This window comes from Carassius carassius, chromosome 4 (genome assembly GCF_963082965.1).
Source record: "Carassius carassius chromosome 4, fCarCar2.1, whole genome shotgun sequence".
Classification (NCBI taxonomy): Eukaryota; Metazoa; Chordata; class Actinopteri; order Cypriniformes; family Cyprinidae; genus Carassius; species Carassius carassius.
The window spans coordinates 33,031,592-33,059,429 of record NC_081758.1 but is presented as its reverse complement, the minus strand read 5'-3'; the positions used below and the strand labels follow the sequence as shown (position 1 = coordinate 33,059,429).

General features: G+C 38.2%; 1 protein-coding gene and 1 pseudogene across 4 annotated transcripts in view; both read left to right on the top strand.

Annotated features, from left to right (window-relative positions):
- The window catches only part of LOC132139859 (neuronal PAS domain-containing protein 2-like), a 64,317-nt gene extending 42,436 nt beyond the window's left edge, over positions 1 to 21,881 (top strand). For 2 of the 4 annotated variants that reach the window (XM_059548512.1, XM_059548513.1), the window contains exons 4-22: positions 2,325 to 2,479; positions 4,640 to 4,731; positions 5,626 to 5,715; positions 6,945 to 7,068; positions 7,841 to 7,954; positions 11,933 to 12,054; positions 12,217 to 12,299; positions 13,744 to 13,850; positions 14,056 to 14,203; positions 14,564 to 14,645; positions 15,442 to 15,568; positions 15,655 to 15,758; positions 16,140 to 16,211; positions 16,749 to 16,907; positions 17,612 to 17,776; positions 17,864 to 18,054; positions 19,855 to 19,947; positions 20,125 to 20,332; positions 20,480 to 21,881. In XM_059548512.1, coding sequence (XP_059404495.1) covers positions 2,325 to 2,479; positions 4,640 to 4,731; positions 5,626 to 5,715; positions 6,945 to 7,068; positions 7,841 to 7,954; positions 11,933 to 12,054; positions 12,217 to 12,299; positions 13,744 to 13,850; positions 14,056 to 14,203; positions 14,564 to 14,645; positions 15,442 to 15,568; positions 15,655 to 15,758; positions 16,140 to 16,211; positions 16,749 to 16,907; positions 17,612 to 17,776; positions 17,864 to 18,054; positions 19,855 to 19,947; positions 20,125 to 20,332; positions 20,480 to 20,644 — 2,401 coding nt within the window. In that variant the 3' untranslated portion in view covers positions 20,645 to 21,881. The remainder of the gene's footprint in view (positions 1 to 2,324; positions 2,480 to 4,639; positions 4,732 to 5,625; positions 5,716 to 6,944; positions 7,069 to 7,840; positions 7,955 to 11,932; positions 12,055 to 12,216; positions 12,300 to 13,743; positions 13,851 to 14,055; positions 14,204 to 14,563; positions 14,646 to 15,441; positions 15,569 to 15,654; positions 15,759 to 16,139; positions 16,212 to 16,748; positions 16,908 to 17,611; positions 17,777 to 17,863; positions 18,055 to 19,854; positions 19,948 to 20,124; positions 20,333 to 20,479) is intronic. The other 2 variants (XM_059548515.1, XM_059548514.1) reach the window with 2 other exon arrangements.
- On the top strand, positions 20,799 to 27,653 carry LOC132135723 (RPA-related protein RADX-like; annotated as a pseudogene).
- The last annotated feature ends 185 nt before the right edge of the window (positions 27,654 to 27,838 follow it).

The following is a 27,838-nucleotide window of genomic DNA, read 5'->3' as shown; positions in this document are numbered from 1 at the left end:
AAAATTGTGGAAAACTTTAAAAACAATGTTCCTCAATGTCAAATTGCAAAGGCTTTGCAAATCTCATCATCTACAGTGCATAACATCATCAAAAGATTCAGAGAAACTGGAGAAATCTCTGTGCGTAAGGGACAAGGCCGGAGACCTTTATTGGATGCCCGTGGTCTTCGGGCTCTCAGACGACACTGCATCACTCATCGGCATTATTGTGTCAATGACATTACTAAATGGGCCCAGGAATACTTTCAGAAACCACTGTCGGTAAACACAATCCGCTGTGCCATCAGCAGATGCCAACTAAAGCTCTATCATGCAAAAAGGAAGCCATATGTGAACATGGTCCAGATGCGCCGTCGTGTCCTGTGGGCCAAGGCTCATTTAAAATAGACTATTTCAAAGTGGAATAGTGTTTTATGGTCAGTCCAAATTTGACATTCTTGTTGGAAATCACAGACGCCGTGTCCTCCGGGCTAAAGAGGAGGGAGACCTTCCAGCATGTTATCAGCGTTCAGTTCAAAAGCCAACATCTCTGATGGTATGGGGGTGCATAAGTGCATACGGTATGGGCAGCTTGCATGTTTTGGAAGGCTCTGTGAATGCTGAAAGGTATATAAAGGTTTTAGAGCAACATATGCTTCCCTCCAAACAACGTCTATTTCAGGGAAGGCCTTGTTTATTTCAGCAGGACAATGCAAAACCACATACTGCAGCTATAACAACAGCATGGCTTCGTCGTAGAAGAGTCCGGGTGCTAACCTGGCCTGCCTGCAGTCCAGATCTTTCACCTATACAGAACATTTGGCGCATCATTAAACAAAAAATACGTCAAAGATGACCACGAACTCTTCAGCAGCTGGAAATCTATATAAGGCAAGAATGGGACCAAATTCCAACAGCAAAACTGCAGCAACTCATAGCCTCAATGCCCAGACGTCTTCAAACTGTTTTGAAAAGAAAAGGAGATGCTACACCATGGTAAACATGCCCCGTCCCAACTATTTTGAGACCTGTAGCAGAAATCAAAATTGAAATGAGCTCATTTTGTGCATAAAATTGTAAACTTTCTCAGTTTAAACATTTGCTATGTTATTTATGTTCTATTGTGAATAAAAAATTGGTTCATGTGATTTGAAAGTCTTTTAGTTTTCATTTTATTAAAATTTAAAAAACGTCCCAACTTTTCGGAAATTCGGGTTGTATATAATATAATTTTGGTACTTCTTGCTTCTTGTTTTTGTCAGTTTGCATGACATTGTGCACCACAGAATGACTGTTACCACTTACTAGCACAGGTGTTTGCAATTTTAGTCATTAGGTAATGTTTCCCAAGGGTCAGGAATGTTTGAAATAAGAGAGCATTTACACCCCAGAGTAATTTTGCATTTGGAGAATTTGGGTGCATCTCAATCAGCTCCCTAATTCAGTAATCAGGGCACTGATCAGGGAGTTGGCCAGTTTAAGTGTTGTCTCAATCGCAAAATACTTCCAGCGCACTTGAGAGTTCACTCACTGAAAAATTCCACAATGCACCACAAAAACTATGCTCTCTTAGCAGAAATTACGTCACATTTCTGAAGCGCAAAACATAAACTACATGAGCCAATTCGATAAATATGATGACAAGCGATAGAAGATTTGAGAAGACAAACCATTTTTTTTATATTTCAGCATAAACACTCATTGCTAGATAGGTAATGATCACATCTAGTTTACATACATTTAGAATTAATATTCGGCTGAAATGTAGTAAGAACATGTAAAATAACAATGTGTTTAAAGAGAATAAAAAATTATATCAAAAGAGATTGGTCCTGCCTGTTGTTGATTAATTACAGCTATGACACTCTACAATGTTTTCCACTGACGTTGTACGTAATCATTTCACCTGAAATTGGTTAATCACTGTCCCAATGTGCAGTGAGCCAGTGACTTACTAGTGACCGAATTCGTGTACGCGATCTACTGATTCATGAGCTCGGGAGCTGATTGAGACGCACAGTTTATAAGCCATTAGCTGGAATCATTATCCTCAATTGTAATTTAACTAAAATGTATAAAATTGTTGAAGCATATAAGAGATAAGGCTGTGTGTATTAGACGTGTTTGTAATTCATTACAGTTATGTGATTCTCATCAGAAATTATACACAAACACTGTCATTACATTATGATGTTTTCTTTTTGAAGATGTCGTTTGAAGGCCAAATTATCAGTGAAACTATGTAATTAAAGGCTGTTTTAATCCATTTGATATGTTTGTGTGTTGTCAACATATATACGTTTATTTTTAATGCATGCTTTTTGTCCATCTCTATTTCTCTGCAGGGCGTCCCGTAATAAATCAGAGAAGAAGAGAAGAGACCAGTTCAATGTTCTCATTAAAGAGCTGTGTACAATGCTGCAGGGTCAAGGTCACCCCCGCAAGATGGACAAATCCACCATCCTGCAGAGGACCATTGACTTCCTGCAGAAACAGAAAGGTGAGGAGAAACATCACCTGGGAAGAACCAGATGGAAGAAAAAATTTAGTTTGATGAACATTTATGTTGGTGTCGTTCACCTATCCAATTTCTTCTCCCAATCTAAAGTTTCACTCTGATTTTTCTGTGCTAATATATTATGTATATTAAAAAATATATATACACACACACACACACACATATATATATATATATATATATATATATATATATATGTATGTATGTATGTATGTGTGTGTGTGTGTGTGTGTGTGTGTATAGGGGTGTAACGGTACGCAAAAATCACGGTTCGGTACGTACCTCGGTTTTAAAGTCACGGTTCGGTTCATTTTCGGTACAGTAAGGGAAAGAAATGCAAACATTAAACTGCAGGTTGTTTATTACTTTAAACTTTTTTTAACAATTTGTTTACACTTTTTTAAAATACTTTTTAATACAATATATATAAAATAAAAAAAGAATAAGAAATAAAATACTGCTGCAAAGTTCTCCCCTAAATAAAATACTCTGTCACAAACCAATATCATATAATAAAATATAATTTAAAATATAAATAAATAACTATGATTACAGTGCAGCATTACCAATCCCAGCTTGTAGGCCTGCTCATATTTAAAAAATATATATAACTTTTCCAAAGTGTGAAGTGCAGCATCAACAGTTTCAGTTTTTAGACCTGCTCAGATTTCGTTATTGCGTTGGACCGATCGGAATTAAGAGCAAAGGTCTGTTTAAATGCCGACGGGAGCTGCGTTTGAATTACAATCGTTTTTTCCTAGTTGTAGTGATGTTCACACTCGCGTGATGCCTTTTCAAACCTTAGGCCGGTGACACACTGGCATATTGCCCCTGTCACACATAGTCTATTTTGCCGTCAATACTGTTGACGGTGTCCTTTATCAGTAGGCTTTATATTTATGCTCAGCATGAAGTATAGATATTGTTGTCGTGACAACAAGATCCTGGTCTGTCGGCGGTCTCCCTCTATGTCACCTACAGTAGCAGCAGCGCCGCGTCAGGCACGATTCTGGTGTGTAAAGACACAGAAAACGCGAGGCAGCCGTCACGCAACTGACACGCAGCAGAAACGCCACGCTCACGCCACGCAGCCAGCGTGTCACTGGCCTTAGAATCAGCTGCAGGGCGGGATTTGCGCTGAACGCGGAGACTTCTACCACTTAATATGTTCGTTTGGAAACACGAAAATGTACCTATGTTCCAGAATGATACCTATCTCTATGCTAAAACCAGGGTTCACATTTATTTAGTTTTTTTTAGTTATCTGCAATTTAATATTTTTAATCAAATAAAATATTACATTATATTGTAAATGTATGATAAATATTATCAGCTAGGACATGTATTTGCATTATGCTTATGAAAACCCAAATAAAATTATTTGGCTGTTTTTTTGCATATTTCTGACATAAACCAAAGGTTTTTATGTGACTTGCTATGTCATACATGACATGAGCAAAACATCATCTCTCAGTGAAACTGCACCTTGCACAAAGTCCTGAATCATGATTTTGTTACTCATATTTGCGTATGCAAGTAATATTCTGTATATGTGTGGTCGCATGCAGTTCTAGAGGGGAAAAAAAGATTTTCCAGAGAGGTTAACCTTATTAGAAGAAAAGTGAGTTGCAAAAGTTTTGTTTGGTAGATGGTTTGATTTGATTTGAATCGCCCACCTCACATCAGCAAGGTTCGTATTATCACCTCCACAATTGATTTAAACTTTGACTTGAAAACCAAGTTTTATTTACTCGCTAATGCCTGGGTTTACACATATTTTGGACCCTGTTTAGAATAGAATATTTTTTTATTTATTTTTGCATTTGCAAACTTCTGCAAGCTCCTGGGAGTATCAATATGAACACCTTTGTGTGCCAGGAGCTGCTCTGTGATGGGCCCTGTTCCATTTCCTGTCTGAATCCAGGGCACAGCTGTCAGGCCATCAGCAGAACGTTTACTGGCAGCAGATTTCACTGCTCCTATAAACAATCCAACTTCCAGTCTCAGACTTCCTTACTGTTTGATTAAAATGTATTTTCATTTTTACCCATTCCATTTAAACTTATTAGTCCACGCAGTTCCTTTCTCAGAATTCCACAATCAAGTTCTCACAACATTTTCCTGCTGTTTGATGTTTTCCAGAGATCACTGCGCAAACTGAATCTTGTGAGGTCCGGCAGGACTGGAAGCCTTCTTTCCTCAGCAACGAGGAATTCACCCAGTTAATGCTGGAGGTAAAGGAATCTTGTAACCGTCATATCTGCTTCATCAACCTTCAGTTTTTCTATTGGCCTGTGGGAATGCTCCACACTTCAGCTGTATTTCTTCAGGACCGTGCTGTCAACACATCATGTATTTTGCGAGGCTATGAAATGCCTTATAACACTGCTTCAGGCATAAAGGTGGAGCCTACTAAAAAATAAACACACATTACAAAGAAAGGAAACTCATATAAGTTTAACTTGAATCATGTAGCAGAAATACAGGATGTTAATGTAGAGTCAGCCTGACCTGCACACCGCATTCCTATAGTCTTAAAACCAGAAGTTGAGCTTTTTATGGGCCATTTTTGAATTATCCCTAGAGTTTCCAGCATTAAGGAAACATTCACACTTGAATACTTCCTTTCAGAAACAACCTCTGGCTCTTCTTAGTTCCCAGTTTTAGATTTTCCAAAGTACAAGTTCAATAAGAAGCATGTAAAAACAGCAATGTGAGAAGATGTTATGGGATGGGGAATTTTACATTTATTTTCTGTTGCATAAAGAAAACAATGACAAAATTGTGCAACCTCAAGAGGCCGATAAAGAATACTCTGCAGATACCAAGGTTTTAATAACCAGCTTTCCCAGCTTTGATGAAAGAAATTGTAAATTAATACATTTTCTCGCACATTAAATTAAATCAAATTGAATACCCAATTATTACACTGTGTGAGGACAAGATCAAATAACCAAAGTTCAGTTCAGTCATTCACTGAATGAAGACTCCATTCTCAATTCAAGGATTCAATTCTGACAGAATTTTTATTGTTAGATGAACTATTTCTTAAATAACATAAGTAACATTGTCATTAGTATATTATGAGTTTCTGCTAATTTAAAATGACATTCTTTGTGTTATGACAGGCATTGGATGGTTTCCTAATAGCTCTTACTACAGATGGGAATATCATATATGTATCTGACAGTGTCTCGTCTCTCATTGGTCATCTGCCGGTAAGTAAAGAATCCGATTCCAATACAACAATCTCCAGTTCAATTCATCCCAGAGAACTTGATTTGGTGCTTTACTTTTCATCAAATGAACTCATTACCTCTGAGAACGCTATGTTTTATTATGACTAGTCTGACAAACTGTGATTAGTAATATAATTGTCCTGTTTTTCTAAACATCGACAAGGCAGCCCCCACACAGCAGGTTTTCTGTAGGCTGTTGACAACAGTCCTTAGTAAATGCTTCAAATTTTTTAGGCTTTCATTTGTATTTGTGCAGTATCTGAAAATCATGAAATGTCAAGTGCTGTGCCTCAGAATTATTTTTTTAAATGTTAAGAAAAATACCCCCAACTGAAGTGGAATGTTATTGGCAGTTAAGTGGTTTCACTTACTACAGAAAAAAAACTATTTCATAAATCTGAATCAATGTACCTTAATGCTGCAAATGCATCTAAATCATTCTGTGATCACATGCTGCCATCAAACTATCAAACTCTGGCCTTATTAAGCAGAGAAGGAGGCACTTAGCAGACCTTTGTTATTGAGGAACAGAGCAAACTGAACTCAGGTGGCTCTGAAGGTCATGTGAAGCAGTTATGGAACTACTCAGATTGTGCCAATACTATTATGATTTTCTTGAGACTGTGCTTGGATTGGTACTCAGTCCCTAAAACAGCAGAAAGTTAGTTCTGTCCACAAGGCAGTTTTAGTATTGTTCATGTGCTATTATAGTATTTATTCATATTTTGAATTAGCTTCTATATATATATATATATATATATACATATATATATATATATATATATATATATATATATATATATATATATATATATATATATATATATATATATATATTTCTCATTTTAATAAAAAATAATAATATTTTTAATAAATATGTTCATTATAACGCAGCATCTGTGTAGTTGACTGTAAATTTGACATTGTTCGCTCTTCTGATTGCCGTTTTCAATTTCTCTCAATTTTTTCCTCTTTTTGAAAGTGCAATTTGTGCAAATGGAAACACCCAAAAATATATTTGATGTCTCCGGTTAACCTCTATAGACGTTACCCAACTATGACGACTTACACTTCTGAGAAACCCGGAAATGTGAAAAGGGTCAAGTGCTTAGTTCATAAGTGCTTTGTATTATGGGACATGTAGTGCATTGTGTATTACAAATGGAAGTGAGTGAGGATTGACGTTCTCATGGATACTGCTGTCTCAGTCAGATATGGTGGACCAGAACATTTTGAACTTCCTGCCAGAACGAGAGCATGGAGAGGTGTATAAACTTCTGTCATCACACATGCTCTTGACGGAGCCTTCAGCTTTGGACCTACTCAGCAGCAGTGAGTTTAAATAGAGTATACATGCATGCACAGATCAGCACACAATCTATCACATACTCTACCACATACACATGCACACACAGGGGCGTCGGACTGGGGGTAAAACCAGTACTGATTACCAGGGCCCCAATGAAAGAGAGGGCCCTTGAAAAGTCTGGAATATATTTTATTTACCTGGATATTTTCATGGGCGGGGCCATGGGGGGCCCATCAGGACTGCCTATGCATAGGGCCCGGGATCCTGTGCAACGCCCCTGTGCGCGCACACACACACACATTTGTATGTAATGTGCTGTGAGTGTGTGCTGTCTGTAGTGGCTGTAGGGTGCTCTATGATTACTCAAGGCTAATTATAGAGGCTGTTGTGTGTGCAGTGTAACACAGATTATCTGTTACAACACTCCCACATACATAATCCCACATACATCTCTTACCCTGACCCCAATCCCTAAGACACACACACACAGTCACCAATACTGAGAGATGCTGGTTACTGTTGACTTATTCATCTTATTTAATCACCAGAACCACCTCTGTTTCACTGGTTACACTTGCTTGTTCACACACACACACACACAGACTGTTGTACGGTCAGTCGGGTCATTGTACTGTATTTTAGGATAATCAGCAAAGTCACACTGGGGCCAAGGCCATAATAAAACATTAGCCTTAACCTTGTGTGTTTGTCTGACAAACTGAATTACTGTTATATCAGCTGCTAACAGTTTCTTTCCTCTCCCTGTGCACTCTTTTTTTCTTTTCTTTCTTTCAGATGAGATGCATGTTGAGTTCTGCTGTCATGTAGCAAGGGGGAACATTGACCCGAAAGAACCACCCACGTACGAATATGTCAAATTTGTTGGAGATTTCAAGTTTCATAATAATGGTGGGTTTTTATTTTTCACTTTGGTCATTCCCAACCACATGCAACACAGAGACACTAATAATAATCGATGGATAGTTAACATTTATATTACTTGATTCCTGAAGTAAACTTTAGCTATGATAACAAGCACTTGGAGTGAACATGCATTTGTTTTTTCTTCTGTGCATTTGGTTGAGGAAGAGATTTAATGAGGAGGAGGCATTTGCCTATGTTGAAATCATTGGTCCATTTGTTCATTTGCCAGAGGTGGAAAGTAACGAATTACATTTACTCGCGTTACTGTAATTGAGTAGCTTTTTTGTGTACCAATACTTTTTAAAGTAATTTTTTAAATTTGTAATTTTACTTTTACTTAAGTATATTTTGATTGAAGTATTGTACTTCGCTACATTTTAAAACACATTAATTACTGAGTAAAAAAAAATAAAAATAATAAATAAATAAATCGCTCCCTGGAAACTACGGCAGTAAATAATGGGCAGGAGGGCAAACTGGCGCTAAAATCACAAGAAAGATGCGGACGGACAAAACAGGCGTTAGTGGTGCAGACACCGCTGAAAACGAAACCCCGTCATATTCTGAAGTTGAACCCGATGGAATTGAAGTGAACCCCTGGCCATATGTATGCTCTATTATGCAGTGTAAGCTGTACTTGCCTAGGAAGACCAAACTAGCAGCTTATAAAATCTCGACAAGACATCAACCCTTCGCAAGAATGTAGAGGTAAGCTAAATAATTGCATCGTTGCATTGGTGGTTAAAATGAAGCTTTGACATTTTAGCAAGAGGTTTTGCACAAATTAGCCAAAAAGACAGTGGTGAGGAGTGTGCTATTTTTGTTTTAATGATGTGCGCGCGCATTTATAGTGCGTTCTTTCACTGTGTGATTCAGTCTCCTAAAATGCATTTAGAATGATCACAAAATTGAAGATATAGGGGCAGAAAATTCACATATTTATATAATTTCATATATTAAATCAAAATCACACAAAGAATGCCATCTTTTCCTCCAAAAATCATCATGAATATATACATACATATATATAACAGTTCAGTAAACAAGTTAATTAAGAGACTTGCGTTTTAGACACCATATTGCCTTTTTTAGCTCTATTTCTACAACAGAAAATAATTCCAAACACAGCCACCAAAGCACAGTTTTGCGTCTCTGAGCAACGTGACAGTGTTTCGTTTCTGAATGAATCAAACGTTTAAATGATTCGGTTCAATCGCAATGACTCACTTATTAACAGTGACTTGCTGACACATACTGGCCATTTTAATTTCACATTTAAAGTATCTTTTGATTTTTTAAAATTAATTTCTTATCATTTCAAATGAGTATTCAACATTTTATGTCTTGTATATCAAAACATTATTCATGCATTTGTAACTGCAGGTTAAATGCATTCTTGTCCAGCACTACACAGTGTAATACATCTAAATGCCACTTCCAATGAATCTTCTGCATTTCCTCTGCATTAAAAGATGAGTTTGTTGATACAGATTTCCCTGGCAACAGCCCAAATGTATTATTATTCTAAATAACTGATTCCTTTAATTAAAAACAACTACAACCCGAATTCCGGAAAAGTTGGGACGTTTTTTAAATTTTAATAAAATGAAAACTAAAAGACTTTCAAATCACATGAGCCAATATTTTATTCACAATAGAACATAGATAACATAGCAAATGTTTAAACTGAGAAAGTTTAAAATTTTATGCACAAAATGAGCTCATTTCAATTTTGATTTCTGCTACAGGTCTCAAAATAGTTGGGACGGGGCATGTTTACCATGGTGTAGCATCTCCTTTTCTTTTCAAAACAGTTTGAAGACGTCTGGGCATTGAGGCTATGAGTTGCTGGAGTTTTGCTGTTGGAATTTGGTCCCATTCTTGCCTTATATAGATTTCCAGCTGCTGAAGAGTTCGTGGTCGTCTTTGACGTATTTTTCGTTTAATGATGCGCCAAATGTTCTGTATAGGTGAAAGATCTGGACTGCAGGCAGGCCAGGTTAGCACCCGGACTCTTCTACGACGAAGCCATGCTGTTGTTATAGCTGCAGTATGTGGTTTTGCATTGTCCTGCTGAAATAAACAAGGCCTTCCCTGAAATAGACGTTGTTTGGAGGGAAGCATATGTTGCTCTAAAACCTTTATATACCTTTCAGCATTCACAGAGCCTTCCAAAACATGCAAGCTGCCCATACCGTATGCACTTATGCACCCCCATACCATCAGAGATGCTGGCTTTTGAACTGAACGCTGATAACATGCTGGAAGGTCTCCCTCCTCTTTAGCCCGGAGGTCCGTGATTTCCAACAAGAATGTCAAATTTGGACTCGTCTGACCATAAAACACTATTCCACTTTGAAATAGTCCATTTTAAATGAGCCTTGGCCCACAGGACACGACGGCGCTTCTGGACTATGTTCACATATGGCTTCCTTTTTGCATGATAGAGCTTTAGTTGGCATCTGCTGATGGCACGGCGGATTGTGTTTACCGACAGTGGTTTCTGAAAGTATTCCTGGGCCCCAATCATGCCGATAAGTGATGCAGTGTCGTCTGAGAGCCCGAAGACCACGGGCATCCAATAAAGGTCTCCGGCCTTGTCCCTTACGCACAGAGATTTCTCCAGTTTCTCTGAATCTTTTGATGATGTTATGCACTGTAGATGATGAGATTTGCAAAGCCTTTGCAATTTAACGTTGAGGAACATTGTTTTTAAAGTTTTCCACAATTTTTTTACGCAGTCTTTCACAGATTGGAGAGCCTCTGCCCATCTTTACTTCTGAGAGACTCTGCTTCTCTAAGACAAAGCTTTTATAGCTAATCATGTTACAGACCTGATATCAATTAACTTAATTAATCACTAGATGTTCTCCCAGCTGAATTTTTCAAAACTGCTTGCTTTTTTAGCCATTTGTTGCCCCCGTGCCAACTTTTTTGAGACCTGTAGCAGGCATTAAATTTTAAATGAGCTAATTAAGTGGATAAAAGTGTAAAATTTCTCAGTTTAAACATTTGCTACGTTATCTATGTTCTATTGTGAATAAAATATTGGCTCATGTGATTTGAAATTCCTTTAGTTTTCATTTTATTAAAATTTTAAAAACGTCCCAACTTTTCCGGAATTCGGGTTGTAGTTTGAGATTAATAGACCTATCCCAGGGGTGTCAAACTCAGTTCCTGGAGGGCCGTAGCCCTGCAGAGTTTAGTTCTAACCCTGCTCCAGCACACATATCATGTAGTTTTCAAATAAACCTAAATGATTAGATTAGCTGGATCAGGTGTGTTTAATTAGGGTTAGATCTAAACTGCAGGACTGTGGCCCTCCAGGAACTGAGTTTGACGACCTTGGCCTGTCCCATTTTTGACTCCCTCCCACTGTTAAAATGTAACTAAGTAATTTTTACTCTGAGTAAATTTTAAATGAGCTACTTTTTACTTTTACTTGAGTAGATTTTTAGACTGGTACTTTTACTTGTACTTAAGTAAAATTTCATTAATGTAATGGTACTTTTACTTGAGTAGAATATTTTTGTACTCTTTCCACCTCTGTCATTTGCATATAGAATGTCATTGTGAGGTTACATCTTCACTAATAGGGAATGTGAAAATGAGAAGAATGTTGAAATAGAAATAGACATGGAAACATTCATTCCACGGCCAAAACTATGTTTTTTGTTAGTTGTTGTTTATATATATATATATATAATTTGTTTTTTTTTCAAATATGTACATATTTTTACAGACATTTTCCATTTTTTCATATATTATTTATTAAAACATAATAAAACATCTTTTTATTTTTATTTAAAGATTTGTATTTGATTATTTGTGTTAGAAAGAAGAAAATACATTTTACATTCACTTGGTGCAATCCATTAAAATAGCGTGGAATATATGTAAAATATACTTGATTTCTAAAATCTGGTCATTGCAAGATTTTTTTAAACAGTTTTCTGTGTGTCGCAGTGCCTCTGTCCTCATGTAACGGTTATGAGCTGGCATTCCCACGCACGCTGCAGTCTTCACTAGAGGAGCAGATCTGTCTCATAGCCACAGTGAGACTTGTGACCCCTCAGTTCCTGAAGGTAAGAGTGGAACTACCCCCCACAAGCACACAAAAACACTGATTAAAACGCACTTAAACAAATGAGCACAAAATCAATATTGTGCAAATACTGCTTTCATTCATCCTTACATCAAAGGAAGGACAGACTTATTGTGTGTGTGTGTGTGTGTGTGTCTTAAAGGATCTGTGCAACGTGGAGGATGTGTGTGATGAATTCACATCAAGACACAGTCTGGAATGGAAATTTCTCTTCTTAGATCACAGGTTAGTCAAACACCGCTTCATTATGCAAACGACTCCTCTGATGTTGTGATTCTGCATGGTCTTTTATGATACACCCATTTTGGTCAATTTGAATCATGACTTTTTGATTATGTCATTTGTTTGATACTTTCATCAGTCACTGACCCACTTACATCTGCCAATTCAGACTTGTCATTAGGATCTCGTCAGATGTGCATGTGCTTGAATCAGTTCTCACACTCGTATTTTAATATGATGCTTTCATTCTGATGTGACCATTCATAAATTTCAGCATAGAGATTGTTTACTCAGGAGGCATATGTGACCCCCAGAGAGTTACATAAATGTGTGTGTGTGTGTGTGTGTGAGTACTGGATGTTCCTGTTCCCTACAGAGCTATAATTGGACATTTGAGCTGTCTTGTCAGACTCTCTCTTTTAAACGGGATGTGTGTCATTTATACGTCACTGAAAATATTGTGGTTTTCAAACAGGTTTTCCAAACACTCCCTGTGTATTCCAATGGTCAGTCATACAGATAGTCCCGTCCCCAAACTCATGCAGTTGGTTGAACCAGTATTGCTGTGTCAAGCCGGTTGAGAACAAATACTGTTTTGAGACAATCAACCTATAAAACAGACATATAGTTTACTCTCTCTGAACATTAAGCCATTCATATTTAACGTGTGTGTGTGTGTGTGTGTGTGTGTGTGTGTTTTTTGTAAACATAATATATACAGTACTGTATATACACCCACACACACACCATTCTAAAGTTTTCTATACAGCAAGAATGCATTCAATTGATAGTCACAATATAGATAAGTGCTGATAATTTTAGCTAAATGCTGCTCTTTTTAATTTTCTATTCATCAAAGAATTTACAGTTTCCACAAAACTATTAATCTGCACAGCAGTTTTCAACATTGATAACGATAAGAAGCACCTTGCAAAAAAGTGTGTTAGGAAGATTTCTGAAAGATCATGTGACACTGAAGACTGGAGTAATTGCTGCTGAAAATTCAGCTTTGCATCACAGGAAAAAAAATTACATTTTAGAATATGTTATAATAGAAAACAGATATTTTTAAATTGACATACATTTCACAATATTACTGTTGTACTGTATAATTGCAGGCTTGGTGAAAATTATATATTTTTTTGCCACTACACTGTTAGGCTTGCATGCCTCTCTATTTACACACGCAGACGCACACATGTCTCAGGCAGGCTATGGATAACCATCTTGCTTATTTCAGCAGTTCCTATGGTGACGAGTGTCTGCAGGTTCATCTGAGCCCCCATTATTCATTCCTTTAGTCTCAAGAGAATGCACAGCCAGTTTAATGGGTGTTACAGATTGAGATCTTGTTTAGTAAAATGGGCCAATGCGTGTGCCGATAGCAGCTCAATAGACGTGAACTGTATGTAGTGTACTGAACGTGTGTTTGTGGGTGTGTTCGCAGGGCCTCTCCTATCATTGGGTACCTGCCATTTGAGGTTTTGGGGACCTCGGGTTATGATTACTACCATGTGGACGACCTGGAGCTGATTTCTCAGTGTCATAAACAATGTGAGTGTTATCTCTCTCACACTCTCTTTCTCTTTTTAAACTAGGTCAGTGTACTGTCCTGGAAATTTTGTTCTGTTTGTGTGAATCACAGAGGAGCTGAAAATGCCCCTACCAGGAAAGATGAAAGAGCCTGTAAGAACCTTTCAAATCATTTTTAGAGACTTCTGATCTTGTGTGTTTGTGTGCCTGCATGTGTGTATTGCAGTGATGCAGTGTGGAAAAGGAAAATCCTGTTACTATCGGTTTCTGACTAAAGGACAGCAGTGGATCTGGCTACAAACACATTATTACATCACATACCACCAGTGGAACTCCAAACCAGAGTTTATCGTCTGCACACACAGTGTGGTCAGGTAAAACACACACAAGCATTTATACATGTATATGGAAAGAATGTGCATGCCACACACACTGCTAAGTACATACACTCATTTATATGCACATGAACGAAAATAACACACAAACACTTTCAAATATTTTAGGGTTAATAATATTTGTAACTTACAGATATCTGTGTGCAAATGCCTGTTCATAACTACTTCAAAAGTAGTTAATATGCTTGAATTAACAGTTTATCTGTTGATTTTAAGCTTCTGTTTCCATCTAGTGGTTAGTTTGTGTTACTACAAATAGTTTGGACTTCAAAATTCACACACACATAGTTGAAAGAATGAAAAGTAAAAACAAAAACATATGTTTTCGTCTATCTAAAGCTATGCTGAAGTCCGAGCAGAAAGAAGGAGAGAGTTTGGATTGGAGGAAAGCTCATCTGATATGGCAACATCTTCAATCAAGGTGCTACACGTGCCCAGGAAACACATAATGCTTTAATGTTTGCATTCCTATTTATTTACTGAATAGTTTTTCATGTTAAAGGAATAGCTTATCTAAGATGTAGATGAGTTTGTTTTTTCATCTGAACAGATTTAAAGAAATTTAGCAATACATCACTTGATCACCAATGGATCCTCTGAAATGAATGGGTGCCGTCAGATCCAAAACAGCTTATAATAATATCACCATAATCCACAAGTGATCCACATAACTCCATTACTTATCTACTTATGAAGCAAAACTGTATGTTTGCAATAAACAAAGCCATCATTAAGATGTTTTAATTTCTATCTATAAAATTGCTTCTCCTTTAATCTTGTCTGAATCAGATGAGAAATATGCACAGATCAAGCACAGTTTACAAGACAAAACAGTTCAAAACCATTCGAAAATATATTGCTTTGGATGTATTATTAGGACTGATATTTTGGCCAGAAGCAATGGTTTAAAGTTAAAATGCCTTAATGATAGATTTCTTTCTTACAAACACTCAGCTTTTCACTTCACAAGACATTAATTGATCGTCTGGAGTCATGTGGATTATTGTGATATCTTTATCACCCGTTTAGACTCTCATTCTGACAGGACCCATTCACTGACAAAGAGACATTAGTGAGCAAGTGATGTAATGCTAAACTTCTCCAAATCTGATCCGATGAGGAAAAAAACTCATCTACATCAAGGATGTCCTGAGGTTGAGTACATTTTCAGCAAATATACAATTTTGGGTGAACTATCCCTTTAATGTGTTTTTTAGGGGCAGGAAGTGTTTTTGGATATGTGTCCTCCTTTGGATGCTACACGGGAAAGAATCAGCAGCGCTCGATCAGTGTCATCACAAAGCTCTAGAAAATCATCACACACAGCTCTGTCTGACTCTGCGTGTGAGTACAAACACACACCTCGGCTAGCACTTGAGCATCAGGTGATCATGTGTATGTCTGATCACTGCGTGTGTCTGTGTCCATAGCGAACTCATCTGTGAGGTTCACAGAAGCGTGCACGTCATCACGGCAGTCTGTTTCCATTGGTCCTGAGAAGAGTACCAGCAGAATGCCACATAGTGGATCAAAGGTACAAACATGCTCATTATCATTTTCATCTTTATCCTTCGTAAGTGCAGTCTTCATTGTCACATGATCCTTCAGAAATCATTTTCATATGCAGATTTTTGTCCTCAAGAAACCTTTCTTATTATTAGCATGTTGAAAACAGTTGCGTGGTGGAAACTGTGATGATTTTTTTCAGGATTCCAGCATTTATTTGAAATAGAGATTTAGTGACAGAATAAAAATCTTTACTTTACATTAGATCAATTGAATTGCTTCCTTGCTGAATAAAATAATCAGTTTCCTTAAAAAAGAATTGTACAGAACCCAAACCTTTGTACGGTAGTGTGTGTGTTAGATTTAACAGTCTGTGTGTGTATCTGAATGTTTCGTCTCTCTGTTTTAGGCCCTGATTCAGAGGCAGAGCTCCTCTGAACCCACGTCACTCTCCCCCTCTTGCAGTCAGCATTCCACTATGGTCAGTGTCCCCCAGTTGCTCTCTTTCATGCCCTCTTTTCCCTCTGTCTCTCTTTCTCTCCATGTGTAAGTAAAGCCTCAGCCAAATATTTAGGCAGGATTATTCCATGTCCGTTATTAGTTTTTGAAGCCATTATCCATGCCATTCTGAATAAGGTATTCGGCTTCGGGCACACCCCTAATTAATACATTACATATATTATTTTACATGCAACATAGATAGTCATAGAAATCCTAAAATTCACGGCGTACTTGCAAACTCTGTGCATGCATTATGGTTAATGCCTGCTCGAGCAGTCGATTGTTTCGGACAGCACCGACTAGTGGTTGAAGTAATCGATCACTCGACTACTCGACCAGTCTATGCAAGCCCTAGTAGGCAGTCACGTCTTCGATCAGCTCAGTGAAAAACAAAGGCCTGTTTTGAGAGAAGTTCACACTTTCCAAAAGGTAGGAATGGGCCATGTGTGGCTGCTATTGACTCCTTTTGTATATTTGAGTGTGTGTTCTCAATGTTCTGTGTGCATGTGGGTTGCAGACACAGTCTCTTTACGGATTCCAGCAGCCTCAGTTAGGCGTCATGCATCAGCTGAAAGAGCAGCTAGAGGAGCGGACACGCATCCTACAGGCCGACATCAAAACACAACAACAAGAGCTGCACGACATTAAAGAGAAACTACAACTCGCTAACATACAGGTACTTGCACATTGCGATTTGGGTCAGATAGAATACATCAAACATAGAAAATGTGATATAAAAGAGAAATATAGACATCGCTGTAAGATTTATTTGATTGTTTTTGAAAGAAGTTCACCTAGGCTGTATTTATTTGATCAAAAACACAGTAGAAACAGTTGTATTGTAAAATATCATTACGGTTTAATATAACCGTTGTCAATTTTATTTTAATATATTTAACATTATTATTGGCAAAAGGCTGAAATTTCAGCAGCCATTACTCTGGTCTTCAGTGTAACATACTCCTTCAGATATCGTATTCATTTTCTAATCAATTTTAATATGCTAATTTAGTGTTCAAGAAACATATGTTATAAGGGTTGATGTTGAAAACAGTTAATACTTTTGTGGAAACTGTAATACGTTTTTAAAGGATTCTTTGGTGAATGTATAGCACTGATTTGAACTGCATTTATTTGAAATGGAAATCTTTTGTAACATTATAAATGACATTGCTGTCACTTTTGATCAATTTAGTGTGTCATTGCTAAATAAAAATATTATTAAAAAAAAACTTACTTATCCCAAACTTTTGAACTGTAGTGTAATTATACAACATTCATTTTTCTGTGGAATAAAAGCTACTGCATTTAGAGAGGAAGTTTGTTTTGGGGTCAGACTTTATTTTTAGAACTATACAGTCTGGTTCTCTGTTTTTGCAGATGTTACTCCAGCAGCCGATACAGGGAGAGTTTTCCAGTTCTGGTCTGCAGCAGCAGGGTCCAGGCAGACTGTCCCAACACAGCACCCACCCCAAACCTCAACACTGTGTTTCACATTCATCACGCACACTGCTTAGAGAACAGCCCAGTAGCTCATCTGCTCAGGTACGCATTTCACACATATACATATACATACTCACTGTTATGGATGTCTTGTTGTCAGTTATGGATGTCTTGTTTGTGTGTGTTTAGGGGCAACAGAGATTGGTTCAGACTGGACACATGCAGGCCATCAGTGTTCCAATGCAGACACACACCAGTCTCACAACACCCTTCTATAGCAACCCAATGATGTTTTCACCCAACCACGGACACCGAACCCAGACCGACACAAACAGCCAAAGAAACACACACACAGACTATAGCCAAGACGGACAGCTACGGTAACAACACGCCTTAACAGACAGAACAACACTGTTTACAGTGGGAGAAGAACATTTGAAAGGCCTGTTCACACCAAGAGGAATATTTAGTGTGTAAATTCAGTTCAATACTTATGAAAAATCATGATCCTAACCCAGACAGTGATTCATCTTTTATGAGTTGTTATAATATTGGTATCTGGGATGCTGTGAGTCCGGAGAATGTTGTTTACAGTAAACTGTGATTTATTTATTTATTTATTTTTAAACCATAGCTTAAATCTGTGATATAAAACAGTATTCCTTGAATCCCGACATAACCTGAACTAAACTTAACCTGAAGCGCCAACTACAGCTAGAGAGTGAATTTGCACTTTTATTCAGCCTGTCTCTCATTTTTTATGCATTGCTCTGGACCAGGGTTAAGCAGGTTCGGACCTAGAAAACTGCTTTCCTGCAGAGTTTAACTCCAACCCTATTTAAACACACCTGAACAAGCTGATCAATAGCCACTTTTCCACTGTCAGGCCAGTGCGAGCCAGGGCTTAAAATGGGCCGGGCGGTGCTAAATATAATAGCTTTTTATAAAAGCTCCCGAACAAAAACCATTATTATATTTTTATGACACAGGCTACGTCGAGCTAAACTCTCCATACGAGACTTATGAGAGATAAAATATGCTACTAAATGAATACATGCTTGTGATAGAGAATAAGAAGTTGACGTCTGATTTCTTCGAACGGTCACATTTACCATGTTTACTATAGTAACGTTGATGCCTAGCGTGCGTAGTCTTTTGCATCACTTATAAATTTTCTGCCTTGTATGGTGATTATAATCCACATTGGATTGGATCGCGTTATTTCAAAAACTCGCTGCTGACTGAAAGTGAGTTTTGAGCTCAACTTATTTAAAAAAGTCTTTAATACTGGTGTTAAAGCTGTTATCTTTCTGAAATGATCCGCCGCTGACGATCTCCAGTCGTGGAGAGACTCCGCCTTTGTTCATAACCACTCCTCTAGCCCCAACGGCCAGGGTTTTTTTAACCACTCCTCTAGCCCAAGCTGGCCCGCTTTGGCCCAAGGTTTTTGTTTGGCCAAAGCGGGCCAGCTTGGGCTAGAGGAGTGGTTAAAAAAACCCTGGCCGTTGGCCCCGAGGAAGCCCGACGAAGCATGATCAAGCCCCGGAAATGACAGTGGAAAAGCGACTGGCCCTGGCATGCACTAGCAAGCCTGCTTTTAGCCCGACAGTGGAAACGCAGCTAATATTTTCAGGATTACTAAGGCCTCAGGCAGGTTAGGGTTTTTTTTTCAGGGTAGGAGCTAAACTCTGCAGGACAGCGGCTCTCTAGGACCGAACTTGCCTACTCCTGGTCTGGAAAGAAAAATCCCCAAAAAATCAGACAGAATTTCTGTGCCAATCATTTGTGTTTCTGCTTGACTTTTTATAATATACAAACTCTAAAACTTCTAAATTCAAATGGCTCAAATCAGATATATTCTTTGAATCTGAGGAAAACTATATAGAGGCTAATGCAAACACACTGATTGGACATAAGTTTATAACATAAGATTATAAGGATATTTGAACCATTTTAGCAAAAATTAACCATTATGTGGCTGTTACAGTAGATCCATTATACTGTTAGTAACAATCTAATTTAGTCATGACTCTACTGGGGACAACAGCATGAGAGGCATTTTCTGAGCGAGGGAGCTTCCTGTTTGGCTGAATTTGGTAATATTGCAGAATGTGTGATTGTAACAAACATGTTCCCTGACTTGATCAGTAAGATCATGGAGATTGTTTTTTAATTGGTAGGATGTTACTAAACCAACCAATGCAGATGCTTGTACCAGATAGCAGTGGGGGGTCCCAGGCTTCCCAATGCAGCTCAACAATTCAGCAAACCAAGTGAGTGTTTTTGAGCATAATGGGTCCCATTCAAAACGAATGCGAATTCATAGACCCGAATGGTAGGCTAAATATGGAAGAGCATACTGCTTTTACTATTTGTGTCTAAACAGAAATAGTATGAATAGCATTCTAGCACATTATTCAAAATTCACCAATAATGTTTGTGTGTTACAGATATCCTCTGGACCAGCAGATGATGCCTCCTTCCTTCCCTGTGCAGCAGGTGAATTGCAATGCTGTGCTCGTCCCTTCCCCCGTCTTCACCTCACCAATCATGATCCCACATAACAGTTTCATCACCCATCAGGCCACGCCCACCTACACGCCTCACCCATCGGCTGCCCCACACTTACCACTACAACAACCTCAGCAGTTCTTTCAGGTAAACAAACACAAATTTGATTCCTTCAGTTTTATAGCTATAGATATTTAAATATCATATTGTGTTGAATCATTCTCTGAATTATATGAAGGACTCATTATGCCTCAAAAACATTCTGAAACCAAATACTTTTTTTTTCTCTTGAAGATGCAGCCTCAGGGTCTGATTCACAGTGCTCCTACTCAGGCCTTATTCCACACCACTAGCATTCCGCAGCAAAGTACTGTGGGATACATACAGCCACAACAACAGCAGCATCATCACTCACAGTCCGGCAACCTGTCGGACTACAGAAACATGCTCACACGGTAGCCCCGCCTCCTGGGCAAAGTCAAGAGGTTCCCGGGAAAGCATGTTGAGCGTTAAGCTAAGAAAGGCATGATGGGAAGGGACTTTCTCGGCTCAGGGTGATGCTCGCGAGCAAGCCAAACCAAAATCGAGAAAGCTGAAGTCCCTCAAAGTTCCCATGACAGCAAATGATGGTGATAACACCACAAGGCCCAAGGACTCTGCCTGGCCTGGACTGTACTGGATGCTGGGATACGTAGGAGGAGCCCGCAGGGGTGTGATCCATCTGTTATTCATGGAGACAGAGGTCACAGAGCAGTCAAGCAGGTGCTTTGATCGATCCGTAAAGGACAGAAAGCCGCGGAGGGTTTTTGGAACTGTAATGTTGCAGTCATCTGGACTTTTTAACACAAACATACACAAATAAGACAAAATCAATCAATCAAGTAATGCCTTGACAGAGCGTAAACTCTGCTGCGTGTGTTCTGTCCTAAAACGCATACTAAAATATTAACTAAAAGAGAAATTGGCCCAGCAAGAAGAAGAAAAATACACGGTCATGAACTGTTTTTCATTCATAATATTTCATATGTGTGTGCTGATGGGAGGAGCTGGGCATAATTCAAAATAAATAAAAAATGCCTTCCTGTTACATGTGCAGAGCAGGGTCACCCCCACGTAAAGAAACTTGAATCACAATGTATATTTCAAATATTTAAGAACACTTTAAAAGTTTGCACTAGGTCAAACTTTCCTACTGCTGAGTTCAGCTCAGTCCCTGTTACTCTTTGTTTTTCGATCCACTGTACTGTACATATAGTTTCTCCACCTATTGGGTTCCAGATCATCATATTTCAGTACTTTTATTCCATATTTAGGTTGACGTCTAAACATAGCTGCTCAGGAGAAGCACGTTGGGTTCCCTGATCGAACAGTTCTTTTTGTTTTCAGCCATGAATGTGGTCCGCATGTCCACACAGTAAATCTACATTGATTTGATGTCAATATGAGCACAAAAGATATGCTTTAATATTTAGTTTCAGTATTACACAGGGATGAAGCTCTGTCTAATTTTAGCTTCGTTAGAAGAGGGACTTTGTGATTGTTTTATGGTGGAGGGCGCAAGTGCTGCAGCAGTTAAACTGCAAAAATGAAGATATAAGACAGGTTGAATGATTGAAGACAATCATAATGTCAGGGCTGCAGTAATGGAAATGTTCTCATCTTGCCTGTCACTTAGGCAAAGTGTTTCACAAACAAACTTTTTATTTACTTTTTTTTTTTCCATTACATTTTTTTATTATTATTTTGGGGAGTTGATGTAGACGCGTTGTGAACACTCAAAAACACACAAAAAAGGAAAACAATCTGACTATTGGAAAATAATTTCTAGCTGGGACTTAAAGCTGCACTTTCCACTGTCCTGTCACGCATTGCAAATTTAAAGAATGGTGCTGATTATTATTTATTTTATTTTTTTAAATAAAATTCTGTTTAAGTCTAAAATCATGTGCCCTTCTGCATGTTGTGCAATGCAAATCTGAACACAAGAATGTGTCATTTATACTTATCAAAGAGATTTCTGTTTTTAGTCAGGTATGTTTTCTTGTATTAGCAAGAAACACTTTGTATTAGTAAAAGCCAATGTGCTGTTTGATTGAAAACAAAGTTGTTTTTTTTAAAAAGATCATCGACCTTCCTTCAGTCATGTATAGAAAGTGTGAAACTCCCGACTCTCTCAGGTGTGACATCTTCGCATAGATGTCTAGCTTGTCAATCTTTAGATCAAATCCGATGTTTCAGATCAAACTACGCTCAAAGGGAGCACTCCAGACATCATTTTTCCATAATATCAATTTTGTCCCCAGCCTGCCCATCTGAACCATTTCTAATTGTTTTCAAAGGTTTGTGAATAACATAACTGGTTATTCTCAGCATTTTGTTCTGCCTCCTTAGAGTCGCACTAGAGGAGACGAGGAAGATGTTTGGTGTATTTGTCTTTCAGATACAGTGTTTCAGAGTATGACATACCAGGTTGTTCTGCATCAGTGCCTCCTGTTCATCACCTTCTGCTGCTCTGAGATTATCTTTGGCTCTCACAAATGCTCTTTGTGTCTATAGACATAAGAGAAACTACACTTTGAGTCAGATATAACTCTAAATTTTAGGTTAGTCTACCTAAGAATCCATCTCAATACGGTTACTAGGTGGTCATTAGCTGGTCCAAGCTGATAGAACCATCTAAGACCAGCAATAAACCAGTTACCAGCTTATGGCAGTCAAGCTAGTTTTTGGAGGAGCTATATAATGACTTTCATGTTCCAAAAGCAGTTTAATATGGATTTTCTTGTAGGTTAATAAACATTTGCAAACATTAATTTCAAAATGAGTAGGACAAATAAATCCAAAGGTTTCAACCTAAGCCAGATGCCATTGTGATTGCCATTTTAGAGTGTGTATAGTCCTTTGAATAAAAATTAGCAGCTTCGCCCTTCATTTAATACCCATTTGTGGTGTTTTCATTATTTTAGTCTCAAATGTTTTTTGAGTCAAAGGTTTTATTGTTTTGCAGACGTGCAGATGTTTTTTTCTTTGTGTTCATTGATTGGGTTGTGAATGGTAGATGAAAACTGTACTGACTCTCTCATCTTTCTCTCTTCATCCTGTAAAACTGTGCTCTGGTTGTAAAGGCTGCACTTTATTATTTTCCTCCTCTTTATGACTTTTGCTTTGTGCTGTCTCTTTTCTAGCCTGAATCTCTCCCCAAAAGTGTCTGTTCTGATTGAGGTTTTAGGATTTGTGAGTATGTGTGTGTGTTGTGAGGGTATGTATTATATGTGTTCCCTGAACAGGTGACATCGTCAATGCTTTTCTATTCAACCAGGTGAGGGGAAGAGACGAAAAATGACACCTGGTATAAACAGCCATCTCTGCTGATACTCTGCAGAAAATATATGGAAGATATTGTAATATAAGATATACAAAACATGTTTAGAGAGATATAGATGTTTATTTTATAAGATGTCAAATAGATTGTAATAAATTTCTATACAATGTATGATTTGAGCGTAAAAACAGGTATTTTGTAATAATTAATTATTGAAGTGTCTTACTTTGGGGGGGACGTAAAGCTTTCTGTTTGTCAGTTCAGCGAGTCGATGTTGCACAGTCAGTTATGTATGGCTTGTTTTCCTCCTTTTATTCTTCTGTGTACATATACCATTACAAAAAGCTTTAACATATTGTATAAAAAAAAGTTTACATTAACAATTTGGATATTATACCGACTCTTAATTGCTTTTTAATCCACAATATTTTAAACAAAATTGTTATTAAACAAAGTTAGTTATATCATATGATAGATGTTATATCTTGGATATATTTTACATCTCAAATCTGCGCTGCGGTGCCGGGTTCCTGGTGTCCCAGCTGTCAATAGTCCATGATGAGACGAGGCTGAGTCACAGTTACGTTAGGATAGACCGCATCCACAGCGTCGTGGAGCTCCCGGAGAGGTTTCTGTCCTTGAAAGACATGGGTAGTATCCAGGAGTGGTGTCAGGACCATGTGACCTGGTCCGATGGCAGAAAGTATTATTTACCCGTGTGGATAAATGACGATCCTTATGGAAGTGTGTAAATTCCTTATAGCCCACCGCCAGACGTGATTATTGATGGAATGAGATCATGTTCTTCTGTCCTTTTCAGAAGTTTAAAAACTCTGTTTAAGGTTCACAGTGCAGCCATCAAAACCAATTTCATTTTAATTCTTTACCCATCTTCTTAACCATTAGGCTTTGATCATTTGCAGCAAATTGAATAACATTTCGTATGATCACTTATTCTTTATTTATAGTTTAATAAGTAAAGGCCATAAGTTATTTCATTTTTATATAAATATATCTGTTACACTAAATGACAAGGGAACATTATTTCACAAAAAAAAAATCATTTTATTTTTACAAAAAACTTTTTAAAGTAGACACTTATTTTAATGTCTTCTTAAGCTTAGTTAGTTTAGCACCAAATGTTGGCTTGTAGTTGTTAATAAACTTATAATTGTTTTAAATATTAAATTAAAATTTCTATATAAATACATTTTAAATTTCATGAATTTCTTTTTTAAAGAGTTGAATAAGTCACAGCTCCAGATGGCCTCTCTGCTGGTCTGAATTCTGCACAGGTCCAGGATACAGTACTATGGGAAAACAGGACAAAACATTGACTTTCCATTTCAGGTGAGTCAATGAGAAAGGATCGTTTTGTCTGCAGCAAATCATTATTTTAGGGCTATGATGTCTTTTTTTTTCGTCTCTCTTTCACTCTTTCAGGTGTACTGTGAGGTGGCTGATCAGAGTTGTGTCATGTCCATGGTTGTATGGAATGATCTTTGTCCTGAATGGTTCAACAGACTGACAGTTGGCTCGGTTCTATATCTGCAGCAGTACTCGCTGAAACACAGTTATCAAAACCGGTCTAGAACACATATCCACACGTGCTCTCTAATGACTTTCCACTTCATTGGTATGGACTCAAGAGCTTTTCCAATGCTAGCTTTCTTATGCAGCAATTTCAGCTAGGTTTGTTTTGTACAGGTTCAATATTGGAGCATTTCCCAAAAATTTCCTTTGTTTATGGTTGTTCTGTGGGTTATAGAGGTCAGCCTGAATCCTCGAAGTCCTGCTTCTGTAGTGACGGTGATTCCTCCAAAAAGTGTTCAGACTCAGTGGAGTCTGCCTGATGTCCCATACAACTTTTCCACAAGGTACACAGATTAATTTAAACTTTCAGGGCATTCTGCTCTCACATTTTGAGTTGTTACATTCAGGTGGCAGTATGGCCAAGACCCGCAAGAATTACTTGTTACTAGTGTTCAATAGTTCAGGTTCAGTATTTTGTGTGCGTGTGTGTGTGTGTGTGTGTGTGTGTGTGTGTGTGTGTGTGTGTGTGTGTGTGTGTGTGTGTGTGTGTGTGTGCGTGTGAGAGAGAGGGAGGGAGAGAGAGAAGAAAAAAAACTACTTTTTTCAGCAAGCATACATTAATTTGTTCAAAATGTGACCGTAAAGACTGGATTATATTACAAAAGATTTTTATTTCATATAAATGCTTTTATTTTGTACTTTCTATTCATCAAAGAATCGTAAAAAAAGTATTACAGTTTCCACTAAATTATTAAGCAGAGCAAATCAGCATATTAGAATGATTTCTGAAAGATTATGTGACATTGAAAACTGGAATAATAGCTGCTGAAAATTTGGCTTTGCCATCACAGGAATTAATTACATTTAGGCATATCAATTTTTATCAAATATTTGCAGCCATGGTGAGCGTTAGAGACTTCTTTCAAATACTTTACAAAAACAAAATCTTACTGATCTCGAACATTTGATTGGTAGCGTAAATCTGTGTGTGTGTGTGTGTGAAATGCAAAAATGCAAAGCATAGCTAAAAGCAAATGTTATTTTATTCCATTTTTAATTTGTAATAACTTTGTTAATGCATTTGTCTTGTTAACAATACATGGTTGTTTTTCATGGAGCCAAACAACAATTTTCTAAAACTGCTCCCTGTGATCAGGTCAGAGGTGGACTCGATGAACAATAATCAAGCCTGTGACATGGTCTAGTGACATACGTAGGCTGGGTTGAGTGAATTAGGTGCATTTTATTAAACAGCTGGTTGTCAGTAATAGTGCTTGCTAATATCAGCTGCATTATTACTATTCATACCAAGGGTTGGGAATTGGACAAAACACTGTTATACATCTGCATGTGTGTGTTTGTGTGTGTGTGTGTCAGGACCTGAAAAGTTCTGGGCATATCATTGGGTACATGCAGTGTATGGGACAACTGCCTCTCCCTTTATCCTGGAGATCTTCTCCTCATCCCAGCCAGAGATCTTTAACAACATCTGCCCAAGTAAACATCAGTCAATGTACACATTCATTATATTCCTCTTATGCTACATGACCTTATTTGATTCTCTCTCTCTTCCTCTGCTGTGACGTATCTGGTGTGCACTCAGATGAGAGTATGTCAGACGGGCTGTTCTGTGTATCTGACCAGTAGCACAGAAACACAGCTCTTCATCATTAGCCCTTCAGGGCAAGAGTTGAGGAGCCCTGCACTAAACACATGAACTCCTGTGTGTTGTAAATGAGCCAATTACAGCAGTGGCTGATCTGAAGGGGGAGCTGGAGTACAGTACAGGGAGTACAGGAGAGTGGCTGTACAAGTGTGTGCAGTACCACACATGACCACCACAACCTGAAATGTCTCTCAGTGAACTACAGGTCTGTACATCTCAGTCCAGTTTGAAGCAGCCATCATAATGATAGATTTCCCTGTACATTTCTGAAAATGTGCTCACAAAAATAACAACAATGTGATGTCGTTACTGCCGGAGGATGTCTCTGTATGAGAAGTCCATGACACTGGAATTTCCACTTTGATGACAGAGAAGTTCTACTACACCTGAACCTGAGCCCACCCAGATGGACGTCCAATCTCATCTCACAGACGCACACACACACACCTGTGGCCTGCACCGGTTACTTCACACTCACAATTCTAGGTAAGGGTAGCACATGCAGCTCACCGTGTTGAGGAACGGAGCTATAGCTTACCAGTTAATAACTGGCCTTCTCTTCTTCTCTCAGGGCTGAATCCAATGGCTGCAGTAGATGTTCTGTTTGTGCCTGTTGTTTCCCCTGATGACCCCAGAGCTTGCTGGAGAGCCGCACCCTCAGCACGACAAGTCACTGCTGTCCTGCATATCAACAGGACGACTGTGTGTTCAGCCAGATGGTAACTGCCCCATAACAGGTGTGTATGTGTTCTACTCTATTCTGTTCACATTCTCCATTTCCGTAGCACTAAAGTGTGTGTGTTTTCTCCGGGGTCACTGATGAGTTCTGGCCCACAGCTCGAGTCAGAGCGTGTGGCGTGTGTATTGTTGATCTCTGTCTGCTCGGAGAACACAGGATAGAAATGATCTGCTCCAAACTCTACGGGACAGCAGACATCACTCAATGAGACACCACACATCATGAAAATAGTCATGCGAAGAAAAAATCCCTGTGCAAGTCAGATGACAAACATGCCGGAATTGATATCAGTGCATTCTGATCTGAGTTCAGTTGTTTTAGGGGACTGGAAACCTGATTTTATGTGTGTAAATGGGCTAGAAAGTTGTTTTGTTTTTTTATTAATAATAGAAG